The sequence below is a fragment of the Thunnus thynnus genome, chromosome 8 (genome assembly GCF_963924715.1).
Source record: "Thunnus thynnus chromosome 8, fThuThy2.1, whole genome shotgun sequence".
NCBI lineage: Eukaryota > Metazoa > Chordata > Actinopteri > Scombriformes > Scombridae > Thunnus > Thunnus thynnus.
In genome coordinates this window covers 21,843,860-21,864,763 of record NC_089524.1, presented here as the reverse complement: position 1 = coordinate 21,864,763, position 20,904 = coordinate 21,843,860, and the positions used below count along the sequence as shown (strand labels likewise).

The 20,904-nt window shown below is 40.0% G+C and overlaps 1 protein-coding gene across 6 annotated transcripts in view; it reads right to left on the bottom strand.

Annotated features, from left to right (window-relative positions):
• Window positions 1–13,173, bottom strand: part of slc44a5b (solute carrier family 44 member 5b) — a 36,857-nt gene extending 23,684 nt beyond the window's left edge. For 2 of the 6 annotated variants that reach the window (XM_067597178.1, XM_067597179.1), the window contains exon 1: window positions 12,848–13,173. In XM_067597178.1, the coding sequence (XP_067453279.1) occupies window positions 12,848–12,884 (37 nt within the window). In that variant the 5' untranslated portion in view covers window positions 12,885–13,173. The remainder of the gene's footprint in view (window positions 1–12,847) is intronic. The other 4 variants (XM_067597180.1, XM_067597182.1, XM_067597181.1 and 1 more) reach the window with 3 other exon arrangements.
• Window positions 13,174–20,904: the final 7,731 nt, after the last annotated feature.

The window sequence follows — 20,904 nt, the reverse complement described above, 5'->3', positions numbered from 1 at the left end:
ATCCTCTCTCTTTCTCTCACACACACACACACACACACACACAACCAGTAGTGACAACATATAAAAGCTGCATCACATAGCTGATTATCTATTTTGTTGGAAATAGTGAACATGATGATTCATTGGATATACAGTAAGTTTACCATAGAGAATGTCCCATGGAATGTTTCCCCTTTGTTAATTTAGCAGCGGCACACCACCACTGCAAAATTATGAGCGCCACTGCTAAAATTTCACATGATCATTAACATCAATGGGCTACTAATGATTTTCACTCGCACACCCTGGTTTCCATGGAATTGTTTTGAGTCATGCTCCCTGTCCTCATTCTTCAAAGGACATCTATTATGAAAGGTAGAGTTGTGTAGCTCCGTTAAGGAATAGGGCAGTCGATCCGGCAGTAAATGTACAGTACAGGCTACAGTGTGTCATTTAATAAATGCTGCAGCTTCTCAGGACCAAGAAAAGTCTTGTCTATTGTTTTCCCAATGGCTGGAAAAGTGATGGGGGTTAGCCCCAAAGTTAGCAACAATGGGTTAGCCCAACCTGACCAGGCTCACTTAGGATGAACTGACCTTTAAGGTGGACCAGCTATTCTCATTTTAGTATCAATCTCAGCCACTCTTAAACAGAGAATGGAGAAATGTCTGGCTGCTGAGTCTCTACCGAGTTTTGCTCTTGCCTGTGCTGGTCACGTTCACACAAACCATCACTATTCATCTGTCTTAATTTTTCCACAGAAAACATGGCAAAATATTTATTGTGATTGTACTTGTACCAAGACCAAGGTTTGGGGTTGTTTTTTATTGGATCTCGATATGCAAATACACTAGGTAGAGCTGGCAGACTTGTCAACAAACATTGCATGCCCCAGGTCAAGGAAACTGCTGCCACGAACAGACGTCATTCATTTTCAAATCACTATTTAGGAGGGAAGACTTTTAGCTACCGCACTACTTGTAGCTCCTGAGGGGCTTGCTTTAGCTGCCAGGACTTATTTTGTGTTTGGTTTATTAGTTAAGTTTATTTGCCTGTAGTAAAACACATAGCTGCAAAAAAATTCCCTTCTCTGGCTAGAAATATAACTGATTCAGCACAATAAAGCAAGCAATTATCTGATCATGGGGTAATTCCTACAAGCAATGGCAAAAAAGGTTTCTAAATCTAATATTTCTGCATGAAAATAATGTATTGAAAAGTCAGGATGTTTCCCAAACTTCCATATGTGAATGCATGTCCACCAACTAGCCGCAACATCCATTATCTCATTACAAAGGCACCTATCAAGGGGTGGGATATATAAGGTAGCAAGTGAGCTGCCAGTTCTTGAAGTTGATGTGTTGGAAGCAGGAAAAAGAATAAGGATCTGAGCGACTTTGAAAAGAGCCAAACAATTGTGATGGCTAGACGACTGGGTCAGAGCATCTCCAAAACGGCAGGTCTTGTGGGGTGTTTCGGTATGCAGTGGTCAGTATCAACCAAAAGTAGTCCAAGGAAGGACAACCAGTAAACTGCCGACAGGGTCATGGGCACCCAAGGCTCATTGATGCACCTGGGGAGTGAAGACTAGTCCATGTGGTTCGAACCCTCAGAAGAGCTACTGTAGCACAAATTGCTGAAAAGGTCAATGCTGGCTATGATAGACAGGTGTCAGAACACACAGTGCATAACAGCTCACTGTGGGGCACTATGAGGTTACGTAGCCACAGACCAGTCAGGGTGCCCAAGCTGACCTCTGTCCAGAATCAGAAGTGGACCATGGAGAAATGGAGGAAGGTGGCCTGGTCTGATGAGTCATGTTTTCTTTTACATCATGTGGACAGCCGGGTGCGTGTGCATTATTTTCCTGGGGAAGAGATGGTACCAGGATGCACCATGGGAAGAAGGCAAGCCGGCAGAGGCAATGTGATGCTCTGGGCAATGTTCTGCTGAGACCTTGGGCCCTGGCATTCATGTGGATGTTACCACCTATCTAGACATTGTTACAGACCAAGTACACCCCTTCATGGCAACATTATCCCCTGATGGCAATCTTTCAGCAGGATAATATGCCCTGCCACACTGCAAAGTTTGTTCAGGAATGGTTTGAGGAACATGACAAAGAGAGCCTTAGCTTCCAAATTCCCCAGATCTCAAACCAATCAAGCATCTGTGGGATGTGTTGGTAAAACAAGTCCAATCCATGGAGGCCCTACCTCACACCTTACAGAACTTAAAGGATCTGCTGCTAACGTCTTGGTGCCAGATTCAGAGGTCTTGTGGAGTCTATGCCTTGACGGGTCAGAGCTGTTTTGGTGGCACAAGGGGGACCTATGGAATATTAGGCAGGTGGTTTTAATGTTTTGGCTGATTGGTGTATATTCATGGAGAATGATGGAGAAAGAACCTCTTAGTTGTGAGTACATTAACAAGGTCCACAGACACTCCAAGTCCTGGCGGCTTACTTGTTACCTGGAAAATCATGTTTCTTAACTCTTTTTTTTCACCTTCAAATCTTTTCACAATCTCCTCTTACATCTCCAATGTGCTCTGACCCTCAAACATGCCTGCATTTCTCTGCTGTAGTTTCTCTACTACAACAGTGGTATTCTGAAGGATATAGATGCCAAATCTCTAGGCTAACAGTAAAATAATATCAGGGAAAGCAACAATGCAACATTTCCACTCACAAACAACCCAAGAGATGTTCTTGAGCTGCAGTCAGCAGAAAAAAATGCACAAGACCAGAAATATACTTGAATCTGGGAGAGTTGGCATTGTCAAATTTCTGTTCCTATCCATTTTTACAAAGTCAAGTGTATATTGAATAGGGGTGTGAACTGTGGCAGATGGAGGACTGCAAAGGTTACAGTGGACTTCAAACCACTAGCTGGTCTCATGACTACATGGGGCTATGTGCACCTACTGAATCATGCGGACATTCCTTACATTCACTGTAGCTATGATTATGACCATTTCAGCTTCTTTGTAATCGAAGCAGTATGACTCACCTTTCTTTAAGGTATTTGATAAGAGGGGCTCAAAGTCCCTTTTTCTTTTGTCCTTGCAGTTAAAAACCTTAATTTACAGCCATGGTTTGACTGTCAGTGAAAGTCACTCACTTGAGTTGTGTTGCAGGTCTAAAAATGGGAGATGTTCTGGGTTAAGTGTGTGAATTCCTCAGCCAAGGACACAGTGTCACCGGACCAGGTGCTCACTGCGGCATTTGCAGAGCAATGGCATTGAATGTAAGAGGATGCTACTCTGTATTTCTACTAAGTAGTGTACTGTACACACATTCCTATATAATGATACAGATTAAGACATTCATGACTGATAAGCTGATTTTTTCCCCAATAGCTTCATACAATATGGGACTTTGAACCATGTTGCAAACTGACCAACTACCACTGGACACCTGAGGTGGGTCAAATGCCAAGAACCAGGGTCAAGCATCCCAAATTACATTCAGTTTAAGCAAATGAACTGAAGATAGCTCCATACCACTCAGATCATAAACTGGGCATCTTAAAGTCAACAACTGTTCACAATGTACTGGCAGAGTTGAACTGCACCTCTATGTTGTGCCTTAAGTTACATCCATTGCTTTTATATCCCAGTGAGTGTTGCTACACCTTTGTGGCTAGCAGGCTGCATCACATTAACTCACATTAGAGCTAATTAGATGTACAGCCGTAGGGGGTGAGCAATATATATGTAGCTAGCTACTAGTCTGGGCCTTATGCAAGCTGCATATACATAGATTTTAAAATGCTTTAATTGATCTTCCTAGGTTGTGTGAATATTCAAAACAAATGCAGATCCCCACAGTGCAGGGGCAATTGTGGTAAAAAAATAGGTTAGTCCATATGGCAAGAGCAAGCTGAATCACACAGAGATCAAGGAGAGCCAGTGGTGAGAGGACAGATTGTGGGGCAGCAAGTGTCAGAGAGTGGAGATTTTTTCAGAATCATGTCAGTGGTTTCTTGATGAGCCTACTGTTTAGTGTTGTGAAGTCTGCCAGTATAGTAGTTCCCCTGCCGACTGATGAAAAATGAGGGCAGTCATTACGCTGATCAAAACCCATAACACAAGAATGTCAATACAATATGACAAAGGGAACCTAAATACACAACATGTGACTGTGCATGTGTACTCTCCAAAAACAAAAAACATTTTATAATATAGTGTACAGCAAACTAAAACCAAAAACATTCAGGTGACGAAGCGTGTGCTTATTCAGCTAAGCTAAATTTAGCTTTAGCTGCAGTTCCTACTCACTTTATCAGCTTGATTACTTTTACCAGACCAGTGTACTTTACTCTGGCCCACAAAACAGATTTTAATGAAGGGTTAAAAAGAGTACTGAAAATCATCAGTGATGCCGGGCCACCAGCAGACTCTGCATTAGATGACGGCTGTTTAGACTGCACTGCAGTATGCCAGTGCAGGAGATGAGGCTGGTGGACTGGATGTGTGCTGCTGGCTGTGGTCAGGCTGAATGAGGGTCTGTAGTCAACAACATTTGGAAAAAGCCTGGCAGGCATGCTACACTGGGACAGCTAGAGTTGCTGTTAGCTCCACTAACTGCTCGTCTCTTCAATTGACATAGTGTTAGATAATGCCGCCGTGTACTGCTGTGACTGAAAGATTTACGCATAACATAACAATCATAGTGGTAATCAAGGGCTCTGAGGCAATGAGGCTGGATGGGGTGAGGATTTACACATCGGGATCAGACAAAGGCTTTGGCAGTAATCTTTGCTCCGCAATACCATTTGCATTTGCAGCTAGTCTGCCATAGCAACAAGATCTATGGATCAATTTACAGTAGTGAGGAGCTAACATCATAAACTAAGTCTGTGACACATAAAAATGTGTTAAAAAGCCTACTACCAAAAGAGGTTTAATAAAAGCTCTCAAAATAGACTGAAAGGCACTGTGACAATGCCTCAATTTGAAGTCTGTACCTGCTGTCAGACAGAATCTGAAGTATGTGCAGAGATTGACTGCTGAGAATCAACTTCAGAGTGCCTGTGCTGGAAGACAGCCAGATGTAACAACCCAGCCTGGAGTGATAAAGCTTCACGGGAAAGTCACAGAAGCAGTTCATCGCTTTGTATTTCACAATTTGTGATGAGAAAAAATTGCACACTTATCTCCTGTGGCTCACTTTATCACAAGGTTAGACTGCTCAGGGATTATGTGCACATCTACTGAGTCACATAGACTTTATGTGGCAAATATTACTGCAGATACTCTGAGATGAGATTGCTCATGTGATAGAAAAGATCACCAGTAAATGAAAGGGCATCAGCCTATACCCGTACCAGAAATCTTTAAATCTAAATCAAGAAATTGAGGGTCTGCAAAAGCACATAATTACCAAATATAAAATGGTTAGGATTATTAACCATATGGAGCACAGTATTGTCATCACACCCTCCAGAATAAAACTTTCTTCACTTTCTCTCTCTCTCGTTTCCACAGCCCCCCTTCCCTGCATTTCTCAGCTAGTCTCTGTAAACACATCCAGTACACAGACACATCAACATGGGCAGACACAGGCACCAGTGTGCCCAGGCTCCACTGTCCAACACAGGCCTCTTTCATACCGTGGTCAGGCAAACAGCTCGAACACTGCAGGTGCTCTACATGGGTTGGGTCAGAGGGGCCATTTGGGAAGGACTTTTTTTGTTGTTTTCACTCTGCTGATTCATAAACAGTTCCAAGTCCTGGAGGGAGTGAAGTGCTGTAAGACTGCACTTCTGTCAAAGCTATGTTGGGCTAGAGGAGTGTAAAATCCAGCTACAAGTAAAAAAAAGGAGAAAACAGAAATGTTAAAAATTCAGCATAATAATGTTGCTCAACGGGATGGGCACAGAGTGTAATGCTGAATGCTGTTTACAGTACTGTATATTCATTCATATTTGATAACAGTACTGGCTTCAGCCAATTCACTGAGGAAAGCAACAGCAGAAACGCGTTTTTTAAGCTTTGTGTTTTCCTCAGGTCTCTATTTAAAAACAAGCAGTGTTCAGGTTTCTCCTGCAACAATAGTGAGGGTTGCATGGCACATTAGTAACAAAGCTGCTTGGGTGGATCACTACCATAAAGATAAAGGGGTCAGAAAAGCTGGAGCAGGATAAGAGACTAGGAGGAGGTCAAAGTTTCACAGCTGAATCAGACAGCACTCTCACATCATCATCTTTCCCAAAACACACCCACACACACACACACACAGGCAACACTCTCTCACATATGATAGAAAATTTTTCAGTCTGAGCGTTGCAGCTAGAGTTGCTATAGCATGAAACAACAAGGGAAAGCTGACCCCTTTCGTTTGGGTTCACTCCCTCTCAAAACAATCATGCTGACCAGTCTGTCGAAGCTCTAGCTGACCTTTGTCACCTCGTCATTCAGACAGGAAGTCTCCATCCTTCCTCCACATCGCATCTTCTCTGTTTTTTTCTTTCTGTCTTCTGTGCAGTAGGTACAGCAGTACACATTCCTCCACAAACACCATGTTTGTTTACTACCGTGGTCACAGAAACGCTCTGATTGGCTTTGAATAGCCTATATCGCTTCTCTGAGGACTGAGATTTATTACCTCTAGACATATGTTGGGTATGTTCAATGTGGTCACGTGCTCTGTGTTGCTATTTGCGTTTGCTCTTTCTCTCTCTCACTCACACACACACACACACACACGCACAGATGAATTGGACACAGCATCATAATCACACAGTTCTCCCACACTTCCCTATAAAAAAATAGATTGGGAGTCCATCTTGGAAAGAATCAACGCAGTTAAAAAGCTACAAATGGCTCACTTTTTTCATAATTTTAAAGTGGAAACATATTACACAGAAACACTATCACTCTTTTTCACTGCCTTTTTTCTATCGCCCTTCTGTATCCAGACACATCCTTAGAGCTTCGCTCTTATTTTCCCTCTCTGGAGAACAGTACAACCTTTAAAGTGCTTGCCTCCTTATTGAAACAAGACAACAACATCCAGATCTCTGGTTTAGGTTTACTTAGCAGTGTCCCTTGGGAACCTCTCAACTATTAGCAGATGATAGAGGACAGTATACTTGGCATATCTGGCTTTCTAGCCCTCTTGGTTAACTCCTAACAGTACATAAACAGTATGTACTGTGCATATTTTCAGAGAAAAGCAAAAACACAGTGCTAGCTGACATCCTCTCAAAATCCAAGAATAGTGAGCTCAGAGTTGAGATTCGACCCCCAGGAGGGGAGTTAGCATCTGAGAGTGTCAGACGCTGACAGCTAGCCTGCTGCTCTGAGCGGAGAAGCAGCAGTATTGTTGCTGGACCTTTGTGACCTTGGTTACTTCTCTGGGAGCTTCCAGGCAAGCCAGTGGCAGCCCTGTGTTCCTGTGAAGCAAGACTCGGTACAGCTACTGTGGATCCGTGACAGACGCAACTGGCTTTGGCCAGGATTTAGGACTTGAACATAAAAGGATAGGCTACATCTTGATATCCAAATATGCAATACACACACCGAAGTGATGAAACACAGATATCTACAACTACACTTAAACACATCTACACACCTTTACGAGTGCACACAGTGTCCTTTCATTTCATAATCAGTATTCAAGACTTGTTTGCTTGAAACAAGAAGATTCCACTTATTCTGTACTTTCCTACAGTTTCCTCTCAGTCTGCTATGGTTTACAAATTAGTGTCGGTATCTTGAAAAATCAAGACAGAATACAGTAGATCACTCCATTAGTATCCTTAAATTATGTACAAGTTGATCTGCACTGGAAACAGAATACTGTAAATAATCTCACCCTGTAGGCAGACTTATTTGCATGTTTTAGGAAAACTATGTAATGGACTAAATTACTAATTAAGATGGCATCTTTTGCCGTGTATGTTCACAGAGAAATCTTCATCTCACTTTGCATATCAAAGTTGAACAAGTTTTATGTTAGTCAGGATGCAACTGGGCCCAGATTTCCCATGGTAAGAATGATGAAACTTTGCTGCTAAACATTTCAACCATGTTTTCACTACCACAACCCTGCTGTTTGTTTAATTGTATATTTTTTGAACTGGTTGCACTTTGCTATGACAAAGGCTACTAAACAGCTGAATGTTGTGTGGATGTAACATCATATTCAAATGACAAGTGAAAGTCTACAAATTCAGTAAGTCACTGAATGTCAGTGATGTGGTCCTAAACCATGTGACATTCTCCTTTAATTATAAGTACAATTTGTTTCTACACCCTGAGGGAGGCCCTATGTCCCTATTTGGCCAATGATATTATATCACTTTACTGCCTGTGTTCTCCAACAGGGGATCCTCTTAACCTCTGCCACTCAGCAATCTGCGCACATCAAACTCAGATCAGCCTCAAAGCCACTGAAATACTGATATATCTAAGCAAACCTGCAAGGTACAATGCAAGGCTCCTTACCTCCAGTGCAACAAAGCATGTTTACAACACCAGAACATCATGTCTCTTTGTGTTCTTAGGGTAATGATTAATTTGTTTCGATAAAGCTAGCTGCCTCGTTTAGCATATTAGACCTATCAGATGTCATTTCAAATCTCACTGTTCGACACCTACGTGTCTAGCATGAATGTAGCTGCATCTCTTGCTCATTTTTCAGTGTATCTTTAGGTTGTCTTTAATATGTCACTGTCAATGTCACTTAGTCCTCTGGACATAAACAAACACGGACTATATTTGTACGGCAAATTGGAAATTTGCCGTACAAATGCTTGCTGTTGCCTAAAAAGCCAGTTCAGAGTTAAATGTCCTATTTTCATAGACTCAAACAAATAACCATCCAATGCTTGCCTCTGTGCAGAAGTGAATCTCCGAAATTATTTACTGACTCACCCTAGTATTAGTGTGACTAATATACTTTATACTTTCACTGATACTTACACAGCTATCCCTTGAGAGAAGACACATGAAATTAGCAGCAAAGGAACATAACCTTGTTGAAAATAATGAGCAGAAATGCCATAAAGACTAACAAAATGTGTAGGAGCACTACAGAGTGAGCATCAGTCTTCATTTGAAACGAGTACTTGCAGAGGACAGTGACACATAAAAAGCCCATAATAGCACTTAGTCTTGGGTGCAAAATGAGCCATTTGATCCACAACCTTCTCTGACTGCAATTTCACAGGAAAAGGCTGTGAACGTTTGATTTTAAACCAAAGCTCTCCACTTTCTGTCAGGCCTTTTGCATTGACTCTGTATAAAAATGCAGCGTTTAGGGAAGCTGCCCATGCGAGAAATTTGTTAATTAACTGTGTGCCCGACTCAACACTTTTTGTGGTGAATGGAACTCATATCTAAATTGTTACTTACAAACCTGTCACAGAATGATTATGAGCTATTTTTCTACTTTTCTGACTGACTGAACATTTCTGCAGGACAGCATAAACCCAATGAACACTTGCTACATAGTTAGAAACATTATATAATGTACTAGCCTCAAAAGTACACTTCAATCTGGGATGTAGTGCAGGTGGAAATCTGTTGACCGTAAATGATGGGAAGGAAGGTAGTTTGACTAGCTGCTAAAAACATTAGTTCACTTAGGCTTCCTCACATGTTTTTGCTGCTTTTCATTACAGGATATGCTATTTACATCCGTTAAAATAAAAATCTACCACATGTTAGGGCTAGGAAAAATTCAATTAAAAGTTATCATCTGACAACTTTTATTTTAGTATCTGGTAAAGCACTTTGCTATACAAATATCACTATACATTTCCCAGAAATATGATAAGTTTCAAGATAGTGGGAGGATTTCCAGTTGAGAAAAAAAGTAGGACTAGAACTCCTTCCACAAAACATGCCCTGTGGTCATTGTTTGTAAAAAAAAATGGTTGTCTCTTGCTTTTTCTATTTCTTCTTGAGTGAATCGATGTTACTGTAATGTGATGAGTCAACTAGCATAACTAGAAATAAGTATCTAGATGTAACGGTATCAGGGACATCTTTTGAAATTAGAGGGGGAAAAAAACAGAGTACATTACCAGTGACTCTTTACACTCCACATTTACAAATCACTTTGTGAAACATTAGCCTGGTTGTCAACATAATTTTGACAACACTATGGGGTAGAGGGAGCTGATGTAGAATTTATCTTGCTCTTTGCTCAGTTGTGAGACCAAAAAAAACAAAAAACAAAGACAATCTCTGAATTACTCTTTTGCCAAGCTAGCTGATGGAACGAAAGCACCAGAGAGCATATAACATAAAGCAGCTGACCTAAACACAAGGAGGCACCATAACTATATCTTTCCTCTATGCTGTAATCTGATGATTTTTTCAATTAATTGGTAGATTATATGGTCAGAAGATAGTGAAAAATGCCCATCACAATTTCGTAAAGCCCAATAATGCCATGAAATTGCTTGTTTTGTTCTAACACCAGCCTGAAACCCAAAGATATTCAGTTCATGAGCCATCATAGAACGCTGTTAGGACAAAATTATGTTCCTTAATTAAGCAGTCTCACTATATTATATGCTATTCTCCAGAGAGTAGCACTTGAGTTGAAGCAATGACAATAATGCAAGTAAATGTATGTATCAGGCAGCATAATGATGCACATGCTGTATCTAAATAATGTATATAATAATAATAATAATAATAATGGTAAAAATAATAATAATAATAATGACACATAGGCTCTACATTGTGTTTCACTCCAAACCTGCACTGAGCTGTTTACTTACAACACTTAACAGATAATCTCTAACATCAGGTTCATGGTACATTGTAATGCACCAGTTTGAACTTGTGAATGGGGAGTCATAGGGTTTGAAGGCCCCGGTGGTGCGCTGCATGTCTGCGGAGAGCAGTGAGAATCAACTACAGCTGACAAGCTGCAGTCATGATTGGCAGAGTGCTGGAGTCATGAGATCTGAGGGACACACGGGTTCAGCATGTGGGGAAATAAGAGTAGCTTTCCCCACTGAGAGACTTGACCATGCCAATGTCACTCTGAGACAGTACAGCTACTGTCCTTTAAGGTTCAAGCCTCCCTCATAGTCATCTCGAGTGTGGACTGATAATGATGTTGGACTGATAAGCTTGATGTTGCGGTACACTGTCATCTTGCAACTTGAAGAAATGCAGTGCAGTGAAGAAATGTAGACAAAATGACAATGACATTAAGTTCTATATTATAGCTGGGGTTGCACTGATTAGCTTATAGATCTACATTTTTAGTCTCCTTTTGGTGAGTGTACTGGATCAGTGTATATATGACTGAAGTTACACCATGAGTACAGCCACACAACAACAACTAGTAAAGCCTGAAACCTCATCCTTTGTGGAGCTTAATGTTTTTGATTTTGTTCAGCAATGTTTTTGTACAAGAGTGTTTCATTGACAGCAACCCTGAGTTGCCCTGTCAGCGTCTGGGTTTCAATGGATCGTTTGTTTCCCATGATATTCTGGTTGTAGCCTGATTAGTTGTCTGGTTAAAATCACCAGTGTAAGTAACTTTTTGTTTCAGAAGAAAGACACTGTCTGCTGACTGTGTGGCATCTGGCAGTGATAAAGGATTACAGTGCTTTGATAAACAACATGATTACTCAGGCAGGATAATGGACAAAAAATCTGCCCACAGATTAAATATATCCATACGCCTGGAGAATCAAAAATGTCACTTAGAGGCAAAAACAAATCCCTGGTTACTAAAACCATTAAGAGAGGACATTGCTTTTAACCTTAATTACCACCTGCACACTTGCACTGCTATTGTTACAATGTTGTAATTATCCTCAATGTGGGGATGAAGTGAGGAAGGAAAGTGGAGATAAAATGTATTGCTGTTAACAGTCTCCTATTATGAGCACTTTTTACAGTATACACCTGGTAAATAATAGGCTACAGGGATAATAAGTTAATATCACTGGGGTTAACTAAGGATACAGATCATTTTTGAGGTAATGCAGGGGTAGAAATAAGGAAAAAAAATCATTACGCTATTTATTTCAACATAATTAACGTTTAAAAAACGTTATTCTACTGTTACAGCGTATTTTAAGTCATTTATTAACTTAGTTAGCAACTGTAAGTTAGCTAGCATTAACACATTCAGGCTAAAGATTAATTAGCGTTAGAACTGAAACGATTAGTCGACTGGTCCGTGAACAGAATATTAATCTGTAAACAATTTTTGATAATTAATAAATCACTGAAAACTATTTTGAGCAAAAAATGACAAACATTCCCTAATTTCAGCTTCATAATGATTAGAAGTTATCTGCCTTTCTATGGTGGCTAATAAACTGAATATCTTGGCGTTAGGAGAAAACAAGCAATTTCATGACATTTTTAGGCTTCATGACCTTAAAATCAATCAATTAATCGGAAAAAATAGGCAGAGAACAGTACAGAGGAAAGATACTGGCATTTAACGTTACAGTAGTGACGAAGTGACAAAGGGGAATGTGGAGATAAGAAATTGTTTTTATACACTTGTAATAAAAGGTAAACAGTTAAGGGTAAATAAATAAATAAATTATATAACAGGAGTTAACAAAGGGTGTTTTGATTTTTGAGACAGTGTAGGGTGAGAAGTAGGCTAATTCTTCTAATGTAACGTATAACAGCCGTTTTAAAAAACCGTTAGTGTAACTTGCCGTTAGGTTACTGCGTATTTGATACCAACCGTTAAATAGCCTCTAGTTAGCAACTGACAATGTAAGCTAGCTAACCGTCCTGTAAAGCACAGCAAGGGGTCAAATATCATTCGGACTACAGATGATAACGTTGTATCCTGTGTTGTCATAACGTTACAGAGGGGGAAAAATATATCCTGCCGTTTACAACAAAGACGAACCCGACTCACCATAGTAAGAGGAGGGGATGTCCGTCTTTCTAGCCATGGCACTTAGTAGGACAAATAATGCAGCGCTGTCGTCTTGGAATTGGAGACCGCATATGAGAGTCGAGGTGAACCGCAGTTATTGTAGTGCCTTTCCGCGGTCCTGTCGAGAAATAAACACAGCAGCGTTCAGAGGTCTCGGTCTTCTTTTAGTCTGAGGATGCTTCGGCCACGCAGCTGAGCGTCAGTCGTGTTTACAGCGCGACGTCATTAATTATTCCAAAACGGTCTTAAAGGGGACGCTGAGTATCGTGCGCTGCTGCTGCTGCTGCTGCTGCTGAGCTGGGTGTCCTGTTTCCCTTTGTTAGGATGTGATTTAAAGCACGAACGCACACTGCTTATATGCAAGTTTGTCAGCTGACATGAACATGTGTAGGATTTAAATCAGCGATGTTAAAGAACACAGGGATTAGTATAATGGCTGTGTCTGCAAGAATAGTGGTGATTTCCGAGTAGCTTTTTTTTTTGGATGATTAATAATACAGCCAATATTGCAGCTAGTATTTTTATCTGTCCACACTGAGGCGTCAGTGGAGAAACACTGACCCCAGCTGGAATTTCTGTGACATTGCCGATCTTTCTGTCTATCTCTCCCTTACCCTCTCTCTCAATTTCAGTTCAATCCAATACAATTCACAGAGGCTTTATTGGCATGACCACATAGAGGTACAGTATTGCCAAAGCACATTGTACAAGGTAGTACAAACAGGGAAAAGTACAGGTTTTAACATACAAACAATTAAACATTATGTTAACCTTATTGAATACAACAACCATGTCAACAATAGTTTGTAATGTAATGCAAATTACACTAATCGTGCTTGAAGGAGAAAAAAGTGTGGCCAAAGCAGAAAGCTGGACTTAACCAATGGATATCAGCAACAATGAAAATAATAATAATAATAATAATAATAATAATAATAATAATAATAATAATAATAATAATAGTTTATATATATATATTTAAAGTATGGCAGGTAAAGACATACTCTGCTGCTAGACTGAAGCATCCTCTCCTAATAGGATTGGTATTTTCTTTATGTTGGTTATGTGGTCAAATTCAGGATGTTTGTATTTGATTGGACTGGCCGGAGTTTTGTGTATTCTGTTAGAAAGTGCAGCTCTGTCTCAACTTTGTCTTCCTTGCACGGCTGGCAGAACTGCTCCTCTTTGGGGAGCCATATTTTTTCGTATCGGCCTGTCTCAATGGTCAGGCTGTGCTCACTGAGTCTTCACTTTGTCAAGGTATTTCTTTGTTTAGTGTCAATCACTGTGGTCAGATATTCTGCCACACTGTCTCTCTCTCTCTCTTGCTCTCTCTGCGTCTTCAGTTTGAACCAGTGGTAGAGGAAGTATTCAGTTAAGTAAAAGTACCAGTACAGCAATGCAAACATACTCCATGAAAAACCCTACTTAAGTAAAAGTACATTACAGTACAGTATTAGCAGCAAAATGTACTTGAAGCATTAAAGTGAAAGTATTCATTACGCCCCTTCCTCATCATTAGATTATTAATACTGAAGCATCAGTGTGTAAGCAGCATGTTACTGTTGTAGCTGCTGAAGGTGGAGCTAGTTTGAACTACTTTATATACAGTTAGCAAGTTTAGTCCAGTGGTTCCCAACCTCGGGGTTGGGCCCCTCCAAAGAGTCATCAGATAAATCTGAGGGATCGTGAGATGATTAATTGGAGAGAAAAGAAGAAAAAACAAAGTTGATGATACACAAATATTTTTTTAGTTTTTGGACGTTTTCTCTAATCCATTATTTTTTGGGGGTGAAATATTGGATCATTTGAACATTTATTGAAAAGAAACCATGTGAGAAGTTTACAGGGAAAAATCACAATTTGGTGGAGCTGTTAACAACTCATATACATCTGAAATGTGACCCTGACTACACAGTGCTTTTTGTGAGATGTCAAAAGTCAAAAAGGTTGGAAACCACTGGTTTCATCTTTAACAATGTGTTGTATTTTAAAAGCTTGTTATATTATCCATTGTGTCAAATATTCATCTGAAAAGTAACTAAAGCTGTCAAATAAATGTAGCGGAGTAGAAAGTACAATATTTCCCTCTGAAATGTAGTGGAGTGGGAGTATAAAGTAGCATTAAATGAAAATACTCAAGTAAAGTACACATACTCCAAAATTGTACTTAAGTACAGTACTTGAGTAAATGTTCTTAGTTACTTTCCATCAATGGTTTGAACCATGACATAAATGTTTTCAAGGAAAAGGGCTCATATGCAAGTTAAGTCATCATGACTCCTTAATGTTGAACTTACAGGTAATCTTTTTTAAAAACATCTGTCAGGTTCAGTCTAAAGTCATCACACAAGAGCAACAGAACTAATAAAGGGGCCAGAAGCACTGTCTTTAAGTGCTAAATTAGGCAAAAATAAGTGAAAACACCTGTTTGGTGCTCCATGGGTCTTTAAGTACAGATAAAGGAAATATGTATACGTGAAAACTTGAGTGTATATTTGAGAAATGGGCCCTCTTGATTCATTATTATGTCATGTAAAGATAACACAATTTGTTGTGGGTGATCCAGGTGAATCTAATTAATTTTCTCCTCTGTTGAGTAGTTCAAATCCCATTTTATGAGTTCATATGTTTTGCAGGGAAAATATTGTTCTGCAAAGTAAATGTAGATAAATGTAGATGAGTGAAATGTGCAATATTTCCCACTTGAAGAAGAGTACAACTATTGAATCCCAATGAAAATACTCAAGATGAGAACTAAATCGTGCCTAAATACGGCACTTCTGTATGTACCATATTGATATTTGCACTCACACACACAGACACACATTGATTTGGGGTTTTGAGAGTCCACTGCAGTGACTATGACCAGAAAGTGGCAGCAGAGGCTAGAGATCATGTACAATAACAGGGAGATCCAAGAGCTGCAGGGTGGGTTTTTTATGCAGCAGTGACAAAGTAAGATCAAGTAAGAAGCATGTTTTATCTGTGACAGCTGCAGCCAAAGGCATTCAACCGGGTATGTTACCAGAATTACACTTGCCATATTATCTCTTTTTAATGAGAGAATATCTATTACATTAATATTTCATGCCTTTAATGTATGATTGGATTAGGAATGGGACAGGTAATTTGTATTAAACACTGACATCTAAAGTGATGTCTATCTTACTGCTTTGTGGATGAGAGTAATGAGAGCTCAGGTTGCCAAAGGCCAGTCATTAAGAAGAGATTGACTTCCCTGAGACAGATCATATGTTGATATGACAGGAATGCTGCCAGTTACACACTGGGAGAATCAGAATCACATTATTGCCAAGTGCAACATGGTAAAGAACAATTTGGCTCAGAGACAAAGGCCTAGGACAGTGGTTTTCAAATTCTTATGGCCCAGAACTGTTAAAAACAAATAACACAGAGATCTTAGCTGCCAGGTTCGAGAGGCACTGCTGTGTCTGATTCAAAAAGCAGTCAAATGAATTATACAATAATAGAGACAGGGGCACTGCAATAAAAACATATATGGGCAGTAGACACAGCAATTAAAGAGATTATTTCTCAGTCCTATGTTTTTCTGCGAATTTATAATGTATCTTTTGAACGTCTGTTCATCCATGCCTGATGCAGTTGGGTTTTGATGCTATAAATAGACTGATACCACAGCCAGATGGACCCTAGATTTTTATAGCCCAGTTGATAACATACTGTCTTGTGCTATGTTCTTTTTTCAACATAGACATCTCATTTCTATTGTTTTACATGAGAAGGGCTGAACTCTACAGCATTATTCAGTTCAATTCAATTCAAATCACTTAATTTGTCTCCGAGGGGCAATTGCAAAGGCACGCAGAGCAGTAAAATTAACAAGTAATACAATACAGGAAAAAATTAAAAATTGAAAAAATACATTTAAAAAAAAAAAAACACATAACATACAATGCAACAGTGCTGATTTAGAGTTATGCATTGTATGGCATACAGTGCAAAAATAAGCTATAAACATTATGATACTAATATAATATTAATAATAGTGCAAAATAGTATAGTATAGTATATACGGTATAGGTATTGATATGTAGTTCTATAATATATAGGCATTGGTAGCAGTGTCCTGCTGCTTGGGCAGTGAAGCTGGCGTCCTGAGGGGAGCCAATAAAATGCAGGGAACAGGACGTGTGAAGAGTCCTGTAGGATCCTACCAGCTTATTTTAGCATCTACTGCTCGCATAGGGTGGAGAGGGCTCTGACAGGGAGTCCAATAAGTTTGGAGCAGACTTTGACTGTGCTCTGCAGGCGGTTTCTGTTCTGATGGAGTGGAACCAGCAGGTGAAGGATAATGTCATGACGCTCTCAATGAAAGGAGTAGTAAAATGTTGTGAGGATGTTGTGAGGATGTTGTGAGGATTTGCTGACCCCAAAGGAGTTGAGCTTCCTCAGAAGATACTGCAGCTGTTAGCACTGCCTGAGGATCTCCTCTGTGTTGTTGTTGAAGGTTGTGCCCAGGTATAAGTACCTGGACACAATCTTCGATAACCTGTTGAAATTTGCCCTAATCTTGTACTCCTGAATGGGCTTCCCATGGATAGTGGTGATGACTGCCGCAGCCAGTCCCCTCTGCTTGTTGGAGAAGGTCACTACCATGGTCTTATTCACATAGAGTTCCAGGCAGGAGTTGTCACACCACTCCACAAACTCAAGAGCTGAGCTGTGGTGATGTGAGGGGCCTGAACGCAGAGGTAGGAGGACTGTGTTGTCAGCAAACTTGGCCATGTGACAGTTTGGCTGGATGGACCTGCAGTCATCGGCGTGGAGGATGAAGAGCAGGGGTGAGAGGACACAGCCCTGTGGGGAACTAGTTGAAATGTGTAGGAGGATGGAGAAAGTGTTGTTGACCAGCACTCTCTGTGACCTGTTGGTGAGAAAGTCCATTATCCAAAGGATTAGTCAGTTATCTCTTTGGAAGTGGGCGGTGAATTTCTCATTAAGAATGTGTGGCTGTAGGGTGTTGAATGCCAAAGAGAAATCTGCAAACAGGACTCTGACTGTAGTGTTGGGGGATTCCAGATGCTTATGGATGGTGTCTATAATGAATGCTTTTGGGTCGTCAACCCCTCTTCCTGCACAGTATGCAAAATGGAGTGGGTCCATCTGTGAGCCTGTTGCCTTGATGATGTGGTTTTTGATGACCATCTCCATAGCCTTCATCCCAAGAGAGGTGAGAGCCACAGGCCTGAGGTCATTCAGGACCTTGATAGTACCCTTCTTTGGTATGGGAATAAATGTGGAGTGTTTCCACAGGTGGGGGACTATGCCACTAGCTGTGGAGCTCTGGAACAGAAGCTGGAACACGCCCCCTGGCTGCTCAGCACAGTGCCTCAGGGTATGGCCAGTGATGTTGTCTGGCCCAGGTGCTGTATTTGCTTTAGTCTTCTTGAGGGCTCTCACTACATCCTCTGTGTTTATGGCGAGGCCAGATTAACCAGGTTTGAGTGTGTGTTATCACATGTTACAAGGTCATGCAAATCATTTGTTCATTGCCAGTGGTGGGAGGGTCCACTAAACTTGCAAGGACTGAACAAGGACAATTATGCATTTCATATGTGAACTGTGTTCCCCTCTAAGAATAACTATATTTTTCAGAGTTGCCAGCCCATCTGCTTGTCGTTCAGTGAAAATGATGATGCCAACAGCTTACTAATTACATAATGGACAGGGTGCACAGCAGATGCAGTCACATTTTGTGCTGTTATGGTTTTTCAGCCTTTTCCACTTTCTGAAACAAAAGGTAATTTCTTCCTCTATGGCAGTTGTCCTTTTGCAGTTCAGATAGTGTGTGATAATCAGAGGCAGAGGATTTGCTCAAAACAATCACCGTTTTCCCCCCTTTTTCATTCAGTGGTTACAATTGCTGCAGTTGGAATCAACCCTGCTGATTCTTAAAATTGAAATCTCCCATGTCCCACCATAAAAGAAGTGATTCAGTAACACTGTACAGCAGAAAGCATCATAAACAAGCAACAGATTACAGTTAGATTGATACATACAGTTTATTAGGCTAATATTGACATTTAACTGGCTTTTAACAGAAATAGGCCCTGTCAGTGCTGTCTTTTGCTTATGTAAATCATCAGATAACATCTACCATATATCACTCTGCTATGAGAAGCTGATAAGCCACTAAAAGATAATTCAAATTCAAGAGTCATGCAAGGATCTAATTCTCGTTTCAGAGGTATTTCTCCCCTGCCAATAAAACAATTCTGAATAAAACAGTGGATCCTCTTGGTAACTGTTTGTATCTTTTGCCATACAGATGATATTGCAAATTTAAAATATAAGATGTAAAGATGTCCAAGGCAACATACAAATCATACTAGAGCTGAAATGATTACTTGATTAATCGATTAGTTGAAGAATAAGTTAATCAACATCTGTTTGGATAAACAATTAACCGCATGTGTAATTTTTAAGCAAAAATGGTTTTCTTAGTCTTCTATTAAGCTATTTAAGGACGTCACTGTGAGCTCAGGCAAAATTTGAGGCACAGGTATGAAGCTTCAAACCTCAAAGTGAACCAAACTTCCTCTGTGGCATCTGGCAAAATGGTATGACATATGTTATACCACCGTAACTTCATGTTTTTGCATGTTGGGAAGGTATTTGCAGTCCCTTGACTTTTAGTCTCAGTTAGTTTCTTGACTGATACCCCAAATGCACATTTGAACTTGCAGGGACAATATAATGAGTAAAAACAAAAGTGCTTTTGGCACAGTAAAAAGGTGCAAACAGAGGAGATTATTTCACACTTGCATTGCATTTGGCTCAGCATAGCCGTCTGGTGCCTCACTGGATAGGAGGTTCGAGTTAATTAAAAATGGTTTTGTTCCTCAGACATTTGCCTCGCTCTTGTCGGTGTGTGCTCCCCGGGGCTCTGTTTTGAGATGCATTTGACACCTCGGGGACACCTCTAATGAAAACAAACAGACTCAAAGCTACCTAATCCTCTGAATTTACAATGACGAGGAGCATTATGAGGCACTGCTCCTCAGTGATACAGATAATTTGGTGATTAAAATTATTCTACCAATGATATGCCCATGTAGTGCCACAGAATACAGTGGAGAGGAGGAACATGGAAAAAAATCCTTTACAAAAACAAGTGTGAATATTGTAAACCGCATATATATATTGAAATATCTAATATCTAATATTCCTTTGACCTGCAAGTGTTTCCTGCAGCATATTTTCATATGGAATTGTATGACCCTTACTCTGATCAAAACGCAGTGCACTAAGTCCCTAGATATTTGGTTATTTTCATCTATTTCTCAGCTATTCTAAAACAATAACTCTGAATTCTGCAAAATTTATTATATTATATTCTGCAAGATATATATTTACTGTAGCAGGAGCCCAAAGAAAGATTGTGTTATCTCAATTTCAGAAACCTCACGCAACCTTCCATTTATATGTGGGACTGAATTTAAAATTGTATTGATCGATGTCAAGCCAACAAATGACCTGGCTCTATAATAGGCTCTATTTCAGAGCTGTTGTTTTCAGGACCTTAGATCAATAGATAACTGCTTTACTGTTACAAAAGTTAAATTAACGACTAAAGAGGATAAAGCCATAGTGCATAAGACTCTCAGACTTTGCAATTACAGTGATAGACTCACTGAGCAATAGGTCTTTTATGTAAGGGCCAAATGAATATTTTGTCTTATGTTAGGGTTATCGGGTTGTTTTTCGCACTCACATAATTATAGTTGAGTGTCATTTGTTCTCTATGTGTGTTGTTCTGTTTCATGCAACTTTCCCAATGTATGCTTGTTATACATATGTGCAATTTTTACTTTGCATTAGAAAAATCTGGTGCTACTTTGAGCACTGGTTCCCAATCTTCTGGCCTCTGACCCTTTATAACCAAGCATATTTGTGACCCCTCACTACAGGCTGCATACTGTATATCTATGTACTGTGAAAACCGAAGAATAATGCTCCTTTCTTAGATTATTGCATTTTAAATGATTTGG